Source organism: Capra hircus, chromosome 6, assembly GCF_001704415.2.
Source record: "Capra hircus breed San Clemente chromosome 6, ASM170441v1, whole genome shotgun sequence".
Classification (NCBI taxonomy): Eukaryota; Metazoa; Chordata; class Mammalia; order Artiodactyla; family Bovidae; genus Capra; species Capra hircus.
The window spans coordinates 45,676,663-45,690,708 of record NC_030813.1 but is presented as its reverse complement, the minus strand read 5'-3'; the positions used below and the strand labels follow the sequence as shown (position 1 = coordinate 45,690,708).

At 44.3% G+C, this 14,046-nt stretch overlaps 1 protein-coding gene across 1 annotated transcript in view; it reads left to right on the top strand.

Annotated features, from left to right (window-relative positions):
* The window catches only part of SEL1L3 (SEL1L family member 3), a 109,978-nt gene that overhangs the window by 78,318 nt on the left and 17,614 nt on the right, over nucleotides 1-14,046 (top strand). Inside the window, exons 15-17 of the mRNA XM_018049349.1 lie at nucleotides 2,967-3,143; nucleotides 5,873-6,000; nucleotides 7,382-7,465. Of these exons, the coding sequence (XP_017904838.1) occupies nucleotides 2,967-3,143; nucleotides 5,873-6,000; nucleotides 7,382-7,465 (389 nt within the window). The remainder of the gene's footprint in view (nucleotides 1-2,966; nucleotides 3,144-5,872; nucleotides 6,001-7,381; nucleotides 7,466-14,046) is intronic.

The window sequence follows — 14,046 nt, the reverse complement described above, 5'->3', positions numbered from 1 at the left end:
ACCCACCCATGCATTTACAAGTCTAGGAAAGTGAATGGCCGGCCTTCCGAGGAAGGTAGAAATGCAGTGAGGAGGGAGGGGTCACTAGCATTGCAGCGATTAGTCATTTTTGAGCTACAACACATACACAGAAACCTGCACAATGGGGATGACAAACTTCAAAAGGCGAACTCACTTTCCAGTCAATAGAATTCAGACTGATTTTGTTTGAAGGCTAAAATTATAATCAAGGGCTGCCCTAATAACAAGCAGCAGCAGGGACTCCTTGAAACTGAATGGATATAAAAGCCAATGAATTAGGAAAATCAAAAGCCTGATTCCTCTGAATCTTGAATCCTCTGGATTAACCCTGTCATGTCCAGTGCTCATTTCCTTCTCTGTGCTTTAATAAAAGGACTGTTTATCAAGTTTATTGCTGCGTTTAGAAATTATTTTCTTTTTGTCACTATTTACTCTTCAAAGTAACCTTCAAGCCAACTAGTTTCAGTATTGCAGTACAGAATGGAGGTTGTAATATTGCTTGTGAGGGGATACACACACACACATACACATAAGCAGGGACACACAACATATCCCTCTGTGCAAACACCCCCCCCCCATGCATGCACACTCACGTGCACACTCACATGTGCATGCATACATATTTGTAAATAAATGGATTGGTAGAAACCACTGTAACTCTACAACCTAGACAGAGTCCTTTATAGCCCTTCAGGCTCTTGAATGTACCTTCATCCCAAGGCTGCTAATATTTGCCCTAACTACAACAATTCCTCAAGTAACCATGCCGATTTTCCTTCCTCGCTCGCTTTTCTTAGGAAGCTTAGAGTGTCTATTTTTCCTGTAGACTAGGAAGTTGGAGCATGTAGTCAGAGTCAAGAGGCTTTTTCTCCACCTGTGTGGTCTCAAGGGGGCACATCACCCAGGAGACAGTGGGCTGAAACACACGCCAGCTCCCAACCCTGACACAGACTATAGTGCAGAAATAGAAAAGCTGCTTAATGTTGGTCATTGAGGGCATAGTTCTAGAGCACCCTAAAATGGGGCTTACTGGCAGGTGTGAAATTTGCATCTCTTTAGCATGCTAGCGGTGAATTGTCGTCTAAGGTGCTTTATTCAGAGCGTGCTTTTAGCAGAGCTGAGATGAATATTAGAGGAAATGCCGTTTTATAGCCTGGAGTACTCACATTCTTAAGAGTGTTACATGATTCTCACTTATTCATTTGGCAAGGAGTTATTAAGCCCTTACTCTTTGTCAGGCACCATGGTGAAGCACAGTTTGATGTCTGGAATTAGCTAAAAGTCACTTGAAAGTAAATCTGCAGATATAGCTGGGAATGTCCGGAATAAGGTGTGAGCATGAAGAAATAAAACAAGATTTCTTGTGGGGCTCCTGACCTGGGTCCCAGTACAATTTCTAAAGAAAGTTCTGCTAATGTTTTGAGTGATGACAGGTACCTTTGAATAAACCTAGGCATATGGAGGTGAGCAGTACAGAAACCATTTTGATGTAAATTCCATAGGCTTATTCCAAAGCTGGTTCTTGTCACATCATAATATGGCGTGGTCTGTCACTTCACGGAAATACATTCATCCTGCAACTTCTCAGGAGGCTGCCTTGCATCTGGTGCCACCCGAGGCTCAGGAAGAATATCTATGACTGGCCCACAGCACTGATACTGTGCCAAGTGGCAGCTATCTTGAGGGCCTGTGAATCTGAGCACTACCCTCAGTGTAGGATTGGATTCTGTTTTGCGTGTCATCAGCATTCAAGGGAGGGCTCTCGTTCATTTCTCAGGTATTTATTGAGCACTTACTGTATGCAAGTACTAACACAGGTGCTTGGAATACAAAATAAAGATCCTTGCCTTCATAGAGCATCTATTCCAATGGGCTTTGTCAGTTTCTTTCTCCTGGTCTTCCTGGCACCTGGAGTCCAGTGTAAAAACTAAAAGGGTTTCGGGAGCCCTCGCAGATAAAAAGGCTGCAGGCTGGGATCTTGGCATCCATAGCTGAGGGACACCTGTTCTTCACTTCTCAAAGGAGAGGGGAAAGAGATTTTGTTCCACACTTGGACTCTTAACCTGTCTCACAGATGCAAGGGCACTCGCTGTTTGCCTCTCTAATCCTTTTTTCACTTGCTTGCCCATGGTCTTGTTGATCTGGCAGGAAAGCAGGAATGAGAGACCCGAATGTCCAGGTTTGCACACTTACACCCCCACAGGGTTCCTAAGCCTTCGACAGCCAGGCTGGAAGCTACTGTATAAAAGCAGGTGGGAGCACCTAGAGAAAGCAGAAGTAGGCCCCTGAGAGCACGAATCAGCAAGAACAAGGAGATTGGAGACTAGACTCACAAGAACCAGCCCTTCTGCGGTACCATCCCAGGTTTAGACACAGTCCTGAAGCCACCCTTCCTTCTCCGTCCCCTCCCCTCTGCCTCAGGCCCAGCTACCTACCTGTCTACTAAGCAGACCCATAGCCCCTGAGCTTTACAAGTAGACCATTGCAGCTTCTTCCCTCAGATGGTTTGTTGGTGTCCAAGGCAGAGTAATCAACAGACGGCCGGCAGGTCACCTAGAAATCAGCCCAGCCAGGCCAGGTTCCGGCCTCCTGTCGCAGTTGAGTGCTTGTGAATTTCAAGGGTGTTGCTGATACTCAGGGCAACACAAGGCCTTCTGTAGACGAGGGCATTGTGAAACAGTCCACGGGGGCTGAGTGATGATTCAAGGCCAGCATCATTGCCGAGGTGGAAGGCAGAAATCCCAACAGCAGGCTGGTGAAGTCCTCCTGGGAAGACTTTGAGGTGGCCTCATGTTTTAGCCTTTCTTTAGTGCCATCTGGCCCCAAAAAGAGACAGGAAAGGTTTTTCTCAGACTCTGGCAGAATGCTTTCACAACAACTGATTCTCTTTAGAGAATTTTTCATTAAAAAAAAAGTCATTTCTTTCTTGTTGTTCTAAAATCTAGGGATTGCATCAGGCAGTCAATGGCCTGGGATGGTATTACCACAAATTCAAGAAAAATTATGCCAAAGCGGCTAAGTACTGGTTAAAAGCAGAAGAAATGGGGAACCCAGATGCCTCATACAACCTTGGAGTCCTGTACTTGGATGGCATTTTCCCAGGAGTTCCTGGAAGGAATCAGGTAAGCCTTGTGACCAGCTGTGCAGCTGGTCAGACACTTGGTCGGGGAGCAGGTGTACTATGCGCCCAGCCCAGTACAGACACCACCCGACATACAGATCATGAGCTCAAGGAACTCAAGGGCCCAGTTAAGAAGACAAGAGAGTGAAGAGCAAAAACCGGCATTAGCGAGATGCCAAGTGCGTTCTAATCGCTGTGACCCAAGCAGTTCTGGAAAGGGGAAATAAGGAAAGCCAAAGCAGTCAGGAAGGCTTCATGGAGGAGGAGGCTTGTGCTGGGGAGAGGAGAGGGAGATGATGCGAGACGAGAATAAGAGAGATGGTGCAGAGATTGATCACTGATCTTACTGGAAGCAAAGCGCACTGTGCCCAAAAAGGATTGCCAGGTATGAGATCGGATTGGATAATAATAATGTAAATAGCAGTGACAGTCTTCAGTGTTTGCTGAATACTTCCTCTGGGCCATATACTCATAGATACTTTCTGTCTGCCATCCCATGTCACCCTAACTACACTCCTGGAATACAAATGTTACTACATCCATTTAACAGAAAAAGCGACCAAGGCTCTGAAAGGTTGCATAACTTACTCAGACATCAGACACTGAAGTAGAGTCAGGACCTGGTTCCCATGTGAAATGGAAGCCCCTCGTTGTTGATAATAATGTTAATGGTGGTAATAACAATCTGAGCACCATTATAGTCAACAAATTAACTGAACACCCACCCTCTGCCAGGCACTCTCCCGGGCAGTGGTGGTTACAGCAGCAGACAGTCTCTGCTTTGGGGAAGCTTAGAAGCTTATATTCCAGTGGGACAGAAAGATGATAAGCAAAGATAGAGCATGCGGGAAAATGGAGGGAAGTGATATGGGGAGAAATAAAGCCAGATGAGGAGGACCCAGAAGGTAGAGACTAGGGGATGCAATTTTATAAGCGAGATCAGAGAAGGTCTCTCTGATAATGTGACCTTGTACAGACTCCTAAAGGAGTCTTGTGAATATCTGGGAGAACATTCCAGAAAGAGGGAAGAATATTCCAGAAAGCGGGATCAGCAGAAGAACAGTGGGGAGATGCAACTGGTGGGAGCTGAGAACAGAGAGGTGGCAGAAGAGATAAGGTCAAGAAGGCAGGTGCCCAGGCAGCTGCCCTGAGCAAGATGGGACAGCTCTGAACAGGGCTGGGATATGCTGTGTTTGAAAAGGCTCCTCCTGGGTCCTGATGAAGATGGAGGTTCCTGATGGGCTTGAGGAAGAGACAAGCAAGAGTGGGGGGTTGATGCAACAAGGACCTACTGTAGAACACACGGAACTCTGTACTCTATGTTGTTATGTGGCAGCCCGGATGGGAGGGGAGTTGGGAGGAGACTGGATTCATGCATATGCGTGTCTGAATCCCTTTGCCGTCCACCTGAAACTATCACAACACAGTTAATCGGCTATCCTCCAATACAACACTAAAAGTTTAGAAAAGAAGAAGCAGATTAATGCACTGAATCCAAATGAGAAAGGATGGGCAGTATCAGAAAGCAGGCTGAGATGTGACTAGATTCTGGATCTGTTTTGAAGGTCAAGAGGGCAGAATTTGATGGTGATTCGATGTGAGGTGTGAAGCGGGGAGAGGAGTCAGGCTGACTCCAGAGGGTTTGGCATTTATTGAGATGGGAAGAAAGGTAGTATTCAGACAGATGGGCAAGCTGTAGCAGCAGATTTGGGGGTGAGAAATGAGAGGATTATTTTTGGTAAAGCCTCAAATTATTATTACTTGGTCAAGCCTCAAATATTATTATCTTATTTAATCCTCGTGACAAACTTTCATGGTAGCTACTATCAGAAGCCACATGTTTCATCTGTAGAAACTGAGTATTCTCTTAGTTGGAGAGTTAAACTGACATGCTCACAGTCACACAGCTAATAAGGAGCAGAGCTGGGATTTGAACCCAGGCCTGCCTGACTCCAAGTGCCGTTCAGTTCAGTTGCTCAGTCATGTCCGACTCTTTGCGACCCCATGGACTGCAACACACCAGGCTTCCCTGTCTGTCACCAACTCCTGGAACTTGCTCAGACTCATTCCATTGAGTTGGTGATGCCATCCAACCATCTCACGGCATCACCGACTCCAAAGCCCTTGCTTAAAAATGGCAGTTAGCTGCCTGGGAAAAAATAACGATAATCAGCGGCGCGTCTACCCATTTAAGCACTTGCTTTCCCTTTTCCCTCTTCCCTCTACTTCTCTGACTACCCCGGAGGCTGTGTATTTTTATGCACTGCAAATGTCTGTTAGCCCTCCCACATATCTGCTAGAATGGATTTTTTAATTGTCATATTCTAATTTTCACCTTCCTACTGGAACTGCAGTTTTTGCATCTGAGTTTGAAAAAAGGTATTAAGTGAGGTTAGGAAAGCAAATGCCTGAAGTTTCACCAGGTGTGATTTCTGCTGCGATCTTCTGTCTGGCTGGCAGGGGGTTTATGTGAGGATACCTGATGATAGTGACATTCATAATGTTATTTATTGGGTAAACTTAACAGAATAGCTGCAGTCAAGGTTATCATGTCGAGAAGCTCCTGTGATTGACTGTCTTCCTGGAACTTGACTTGGTTTCTTAAAGATATCAGACGTTGTAAGCTTATGATGAAATCACGTGTTATGTACCTCACGCCCTTAGTTCTGATGAAACCTGCCCAGGAAGACATCTCACTAATGATACCGACGTTTGCCCATCTCTTTCCAGACATTAGCTGGTGAATATTTCCACAAGGCTGCACAAGGTGGACACATAGAAGGAACTTTGTGGTGCTCTCTGTACTATATCACAGGCAACCTGGAGACGTTCCCGCGAGATCCCGAGAAGGCTGTTGTGTAAGAACCTATCAGATGTTGCTTGTGAAGGGAAAGCCATATACTATGTTCACTACTTCTGAGAAAATAGAGTTCTTTTTTCTTTTATTCTTTTTTTGTTTTCATTTTTAAAATGTAATTTTTATCAGTTACATGCGCACAAAAAGAGCCAAATTATTTGAGGAGGCAAAAATTTAAAAAGTAATAATTCGACAAGAAAAATAGGAAGTCTGTATCCCTTACCCACATACCATTTCCTGCTGCCTAGAATAAATCACTTTTCATGAACTCTTGCCTGGAGTATCCCATGGACGGAGGAGCCTGGGAGGCTGCAGTCCATGGGGGTTGTGAAGAGTCGGACACGACTGAGCGGCTTCACTTTCATTTTTCACTTTCCTGCATTGGAGAAGGAAATGGCAACCCACTCCAGTGTTCTTGCTTGGAGAATCCCAGGGATGGGGGAGCCTGGTGGGCTGCCATCTATGGGGTCGCACTTCTGGACATGACTGAAGCAACTTAGCAGCAGCAGCATGTTTTATTAATAATTATTTCTCTTTTTATTTGCCTCTATGTCTAAATAACATGCTTAAATCACTATTTCTTATTGTACTCACTACAGACTTTGTCTAATGATGTGTCACTGGGAAAAGACAAATATATAAATAGTTCTTTCACTCTGCTGCTTCTGACTGCCCTGCATGTTCACACTTCCTACTTTCTCCCATCTTCCCCATGAGTACATCATCGTTTTGCTTGGATTGGTATCAGGGTTCATATTATTGGATTTGCCAAAAAGTTCTTTTGGCCAACCCGATATTTTTACCATTTAATGCTACTCATAGCTGACCATGTAGTGTGCTCTGACTACGCTTTCTTGCATAACTTTTTGTTTTCTATGGAAGACTACTAATAATTATTATTTATTTGCTTAGCTCTCTGTGTACTTATCATTTCCTGTGTCCTTGACGTTCACATTCTCCTTGTGTTGTCTAAATCTCCTCTCAGTATGTCTACAACTATCAGGTACTCTGTTCATTTAATCTTCTTGGCAACATCTCTTCTCTTTGTTCAGGGAGAGCTGTCTTCCTGCTATTGACTTGTTAGAATTCTTGATTCACACTATCTTTTTCCGTATTGGTTGACTCTTTTCATTAAGCACTTGTCACATCTTTGTTTCAAAAAATGACAACTCTTAAACATTCATTATAAAGGGCACTGAACTCAAGCGCTCCCAAAGTATATCTCTCTTTGCCTTGTTAACATTCAGTTCCAACTTGTGACTCCATAAAAATTCTAACAAGCAAAATATTTCCCAAGTGAGATTTATTGAAATCACTTGAAGTAAAAAGAAATTATTTAATATGCCGCAGTTTGGATATTTTCTCCTCTGTTTCCTTTATAGATGGGCAAAGCACATAGCTGAGAAAAATGGCTACTTGGGCCATGTCATTCGCAAAGGCCTCAATGCCTACCTGGAGGGCTCGTGGTAAGTTCGACTGAACTTTCTCAGTCCTTACCTTTCAATCTGTCAGTGTATTCTTAGGAGATGGAATCTTAAAATGCAACTGAAAAAGCAATTTGCAGGGAAATCACAGCCTCCTGGTAATGATATTCAGAGTATCACCGACTGATTGGCTGTTGATTAGGAAACATAGCATTTCCATGTTTAATTATACGCAAAAATTAGTTCTCTGGGGGCGCGTCCACATTCATCAAGTTGAGAAACACATGAATGCATTGACTTTTCTTCCCTTTGGCTCGTTATACTTGGCTTCAGAGTCTGGAGACAGCATAGGGGATCCCTACCCACCCTCTGCCTCTCACTGGCACGTCACAGAAAGTCCAGGATTTCTATCTTGTTCATGGGAAAGAGTGAAAGCAGTGTGTTTTAGGGCTTAGGCTACATCTTTCCTAGGATTGCTGGAAGTCACTCAGCAGACCTCAAGTATCACAGCCAAATAGACTCCCCCTCTCTAAGTACCTTCTGATGGAGTTAGCAAATCTCACCCTGTATGAAATGGGGTGAAAGCCCATACATGAGGACCAGTAAATGCCCCATTTCCAGTTACTTGATTTTACAGATATAAGGGCACTTCTCTCCAAGATCCACCTGAGTCCGTCTCTCTGTTCTCTGTTTTCAGGCCTCACGGTCCATCTTACTTTTCTTTGTGCTACATTTTGTGTGCTTGTTTATTGCCTTAATGACCTGGATATTTCTGTAATGAATAAAGGGGAAATGCAAATCAGCACACATCCCATTGGTCCACCATCTCAAAGACTTTAGAGCAGCCCTATCATTGATTGTGCTCTGATATGAACTTTAATTAAAAATTAAAATATAAGTCCCAAAGAAGGTCATTTCCTTCTTTGGTTCATGGATGCCCAGGTAATCCACAGATAGCATCTCGGTGAATGAGAATCTCAAATTAGAAAATGCAGGGGAAATGGGCCACGTGAAAAAAAGCACTTCATAAAACTGTATTAGTATCATCTTGTAAAAGTTTATCATCTGTGGCCTCACTTTGTATAATGAGGAAGGAATTTTTTAATGAAATGGTTCTTTTCCCAATTGATACACCTTACTATTTGTGTGCTGTTTATCTTGTTTCCCAAGTAAACTTCAATTTATAAAACTTCCCAGTTTGACCTTAGCTCCTTTCTGCTTCTCACCCTCTACATTTCCCATCCTTTGCTCCTGACAATTTCTTAGGGGAAACTAAGCATTCAAACATCAAAATGTTTCTATGTGGGGTTTTCCCAAAGAAACAGCACATATGTAAACACCCCCAGCACACACATACACACACACACACACACACCCCAAGATGTCTCACACTTTTTCCCATAAAGAGGGTATCTGCTAATAGCTTAGCTTTCTTGCCGACTTTTGAATTTAACATCACAAAGCACTTCAGGGAGCACATTTAAAAATTTTCTGTGAAGGTCAAGAGGGATTAAGCTGTAGTGGCCTGCTTTCCTTCTTAGAATATTCAGCTGCATTACATGACTGACTTGGGGGTGGTAGGGGGGTGGTGGATTAAGTGTGCTCTCCACGGTTGGTGAGTTTGGGTTCAGTTCAGCAGTTTTCCTGAGTACACTTAAATGCAGGGTGTCATAGCTGCAGGGGATGTCACAGGTAAGACTGGGGGCAGTCCGCTGCCTCATCTCTTCCTGGTGCTAAACTGCCTCCAGTTTCTCAGGTGGCCCATATTCTCTCTGACCTCTTGGCCTTTGCGCTTGCTCTTCCCTCTGCCCAGAAGTCCTGCCTAACCCCTTAGTCCCTTTGTCCTTGCATGGGTCATGATGGCTCTTGTGGATTGCCCTGTGACGTGTATCCCAGTGCCCAGCACCTAATGGCTTCTAGGAAGTACTGAGAAACTACTGAGCGAACAATTTAAGGCAAATAGAACAGCCATCACTGAAGAGCCATAAGCGGTATATGAAGAGCATTGGGGATTCAGAGGAAGACAAGATGCAGCCTGGTTGGGGTACTTAGTTCAGCCTTTAGAAAGGAGGTAACACTATATGGCCCCGAGGGATGGGTGGAATTTCTACCTAATCATAGTGCTTCTATGGGCTTCCCTGGTGGCTCAGCTGGTAGAGAATCTGCCTGCAATGCAGGAGACCTGGATTCGATTCCTGGGTCGGGAAGATCCCCTGGAGAAGGGAATGGCAACCCACTCCAGTATTCTTGCCTGGAGATTTCTGTGGACAGAGGAGCCTGGTGGATTACAGTCCTTGGGGTCTCAAAGAGTTGGACATGACTGAGTGACTAACACTTTCACAGTAATGAACAGGATCACAAAAAAGCAAAGACACAGGAAAATTCTGGGAGTGTCTAGAAATTTTTAAGCCACCCAGTTTGCCTTGAGGGTAAAATTCGTAAAAGGAAGTGGTCTATGACAAGACCAAAGAGGTGCTGTGTTATGGGATTTGAATAGCAGTTATATAGTTTTTATTTAGTTTTTCAAGTAGTGGGGAGCCAATAATGGTATGAGGAGAGGGTAGTGACATGAGAGAGGTGGGTTCTGAGATGCTTAACCAAACAGCTGCAAATTATGGGGACGAGAAGGGAGAACCTGAATGGGAGAGTTAGTTCAGAATGGCAGGTTAAAGGAGCTGAGCTTTTGAGCTGGAGCTGCGGCCTGAGCCAGGTAAGTTGTTTCCACTTCTTTTATGACTCAATAATTGTTGCATACCAATAATATGTAATATGTTTGTAGTCATGTCTCACTCTTTGCTACCCCATGGTCTATATGGTCCACGGAATTCTCCAGGCCAGAACACTAGGGTGGGTAGCCTTTTCCCTCTCCAGGGGATCTTCCCAACCCAGGGATCTGACCTAGGTCTCCCACATTGCAGGCAGATTCTTTACCAGCTGAGCCATAAGGGAAGCCCAAGTTCCAAAGCGTAACAATAAAATGAACACTTGTAACCCTACCATCCTGTTTAAGAAAATAAACCATTGAAATCCCCTGCGTGTTCTTCCCAGATGAAACCCACCCCAGCCCCCAGGATCCAGAACTAACCATTTCGTGAGTCTTTTGTCCTTCTGCCCGTTGCTCGCTTTATAGTTTTGCTATATATGGATATAATCCTGAGCAATAGATTTGGCTTGCTTCTGAGCTTCCTATCATTAGAGTCATATCATATGTAATCCTTCATAAATAAACATCATGCTTATTTAACCTGATGTTTCTGGGATGCATATCTCTGGATACATGTAGGTCGTTAATTTTCACTGCTGTCACATGCTGCAGTTTACTTACCAGTTCTCATGTTAACACATGTGGGTTCTTTCCCTTAAGAACAGTGCAGCCATGCACGGTTTTGATGTATATCTTAGTGCATGCAGGAAGAATTTCTCTAAAAATACACGCTTCGGAATAGGGTCACAGGCTTGCCATGTGTTCAACTTTACAAGACAACGTCAACTGTTTTCCGAAGTATTTTACCCATTTACCCTCCTGTCAACCCCATATAAATTTCTGTTTCTTCATAGCCTTGCCAATTCTGATGCTGATGCTAAGTATTATTAAAGATATGTCTTCACCTGGACTTGAGGCCTTCTCCTACTAACAGGAAGAAACCCCTAGTACCCGCTACAGTGGCAGTGTCTTTGTCAAAGTACATTTGAGACAAAGAGCTTTTCTCTTTTCCTTCCCGCTGAGCTTCCAAATGCCTCAGAGGTTAAATAGGAAATGTATGGCCCTTGGCCTCCTCACACCACAACATGGCATTTTTTGGAGTCCCGTCTATTTTGCTGTGATAGAACTAAATCATCCATCAACGTCCCAAGTTCACCTCTTTTTTCATTTTTTGTGAGTGCATTTATTCTGGGCATTATTTCCAAATCACATGTGTCAGTTTGATGAGCTTGTGCTTTTCTCTGTTGCTCTGAGATTTATATGGGATAGTTTAAAAGAGGAGCATGATTGAGAAAAGGGCATTTTGCTGCTTAGGCAAAATTCGGAAGATAATGCTGTCATGCCCGAGGCCACCCTTGGACGCCAGGAGAAGTCAGCTAAGGAGAGGTCACCTGTCGTGTTTCATTTCTTTCCCGCATACCCTGCTGTGTGTTTTATCTGTGAGCTGTGTGTTTTATTGCCCTTTGTCTTAACTATACCCTCCAAACACTTAGCCCAGGAGGTTAGCCAGATTCTAGTAAGCTTGAGGCAAGACAAGCAGGCATGCAAGATTCCTGTTCAAAGAGATGCGTCTTTTTGCCTTGGAGCAAGGTCCTAAATTCCACTGAGACCCCAGGATTTTTTTTTTTTTAATATATGTATGTATATGAAACTTCCAGTTTGGACTGCTTCAGGTATTGGCAGAAAGAATCCAGAGAAAATAATTGGATTGTTTGAAGAACTGCTCAGAGAAACTCAAATTCACAGTTCACAGCAAGCAGCCAAAGGATTGATTATTAAGATGTATCATTATAAAAGTTCTATAAATGGATGTGCCAAGTCTGAAGTGGGAGGGTAGCAAATGTGCCCCTACACTCGCTCTTTAATCCGCTTCTCTCTGCACCCCCACCCCAATCCCCATTAGAATGACTGCCTGGGTGACGAGTTCACTTTAGCACATTGGAAATAAAGCTGGACACCCTGGTCAGCTTCCTAAACCTTGAGGAAGTTCATGGAAGGATAGTACAGATTTCCAGCTTGTCTCTGGGCCCTCTACACAGAGAAAATACTGAATAAATGTTTATCCTGTGAATAGAAGCATAGAAATATCTGTAATTAATACTTTCAGGCAATCCCAGTTGAGACACAAGTAAGAGCAAAGTGCTGGGAGGCTGAATGTAGATAGGGTTTCAGCAGAGGTGTCCTGTCTCTGAAGTCTTCGTAAGTTGAGAGAATCTGGTCTTCAGTGTTCTGACGCTTGCCCAGAGTTCACTCTTCAATATATGAAAATGGATACTGGTGGTTTTGGATTCCATGGCTTCTGTAAAATGGAAGACAGAGGTGGATTTCTGTTCGGTGCTTCTTCTCTCTTTCTGCCCCTGGGCGTGTGGGATCTTCCCTGATCAGAGACTGAATGTGCGCCCCCCCCTCCAGTGGAAACGCAGAGTCTTAACCACTGGATCTCCAGGAAGTCAAAGTTTTTAGACTTCTTTTTGATGATTTCAGTGCTTCCTCGAAGGAAACGTTTGAGAATTCTGTGAAATTTCCTCCTGGCTTCTACTGACACAATAATTGGTCAATGGAAGTTTGTTATTGTCATTTAGTTGATAAAGTCCTGTCTGACTTTTGGCAACTCCATGGATTGTAGCCCACCAGGCTCCTCTGTTCATGGGATTTCTCAGGCAAGAATACTGGAGTGGGTTGCCATTTCCTTCTCCAGGGGATCTTCCAGACCCAGGGATCAAACCTGCATCTCCTGCATTGGCAGGCGGATTCTTTACCACTGAGCCGCCTGGAAAGCCTCAGTCAGTGGAAGTCTTCCTACACAATGTGTTTCTCTCTTCCCTCTCCCATCACCCAAGTAACTTTAGAGACAAGGTATTGTCTTTATGAAGTTTATCATAGTGACTGTTTTTACGGGAAATGTCACCCTGTGTCCCCTGCTCCCAAATTCTAACAGTCTGCCCAACCACTGTCTAAGAAAAACTCATTTTCTTACATTGCAAGTAATATGAGCCCTGTTCCATGACGGCAGCAGAGGGAGCCCACCTGACATCTGACCTTGGGCTGGCAACTCCACGCCATCTCCTTCCCTCATCCATCCCTGGGGGACACTGAAGCACTGATGCAAACCTCAGTGTTTGATATTTTAAGACCTTTGGGATGGAACCTTATTGTAGGATGGGATTTGCTGCTGAATCTTCCTCGAGGGTCCTCCATCTAGGGTCCACTCTGAGGATTCTTGTCACCAAACATGATTCTTGGAGGCTGTGTAAGAAAATGCCTGGGGCCTTTTGTGTTGTTGCAGTCGCAGTTGTGGGCTTGTTACGTGGCTGGTCTACACTCCTTACATGGCTGCTTAGCCAGCCATATCTCTCGAGCATGAGTCATGCCTAATTGGTCAGCTGCCTTGGGTATCTTGGAGGCCAGGAATCAGCACACTCAGCAGCCATGACCTGGGATGTCTGATTGAAGGTCTGCCTGTCCTAATTTGACCCCCAATCATCTCTCTCTGTCCCCACTGGAAGGCCTGCCAGGAGCTGCTTTAGCCACGTAGAAAAGGTGATCTTCTGGGACTTTCTTGGGGGTCCAGCGATTAACACTTTGCACTTCCTCTGCAGGAGGCACAGGTTGGATCCCAGGTTGGGGGACTAAGATCCTGCATGCCAAGAGGTCTGGCCAACCAAACGAAAAGAAAAGAAAAGATGACTGCCTCCAGCCCCCCGCCCTGCCCAGTTCTTAGATGTAGCTAAAATTAACGAAGAGTTCTTAATGTCAGCCACTGAAAGTGAAAAATAAGCTTTAGAAACAACTATTTATAGTAAAATTTTAACTTATGAAATGGGTAACACAAAAGAAAATGGAGGAAATCAGATAAGTAAAAAACAAACAAACAAAAATCACTTGCCCTGTCAGCGCCTAGGGATAAGTACTGTTAGCA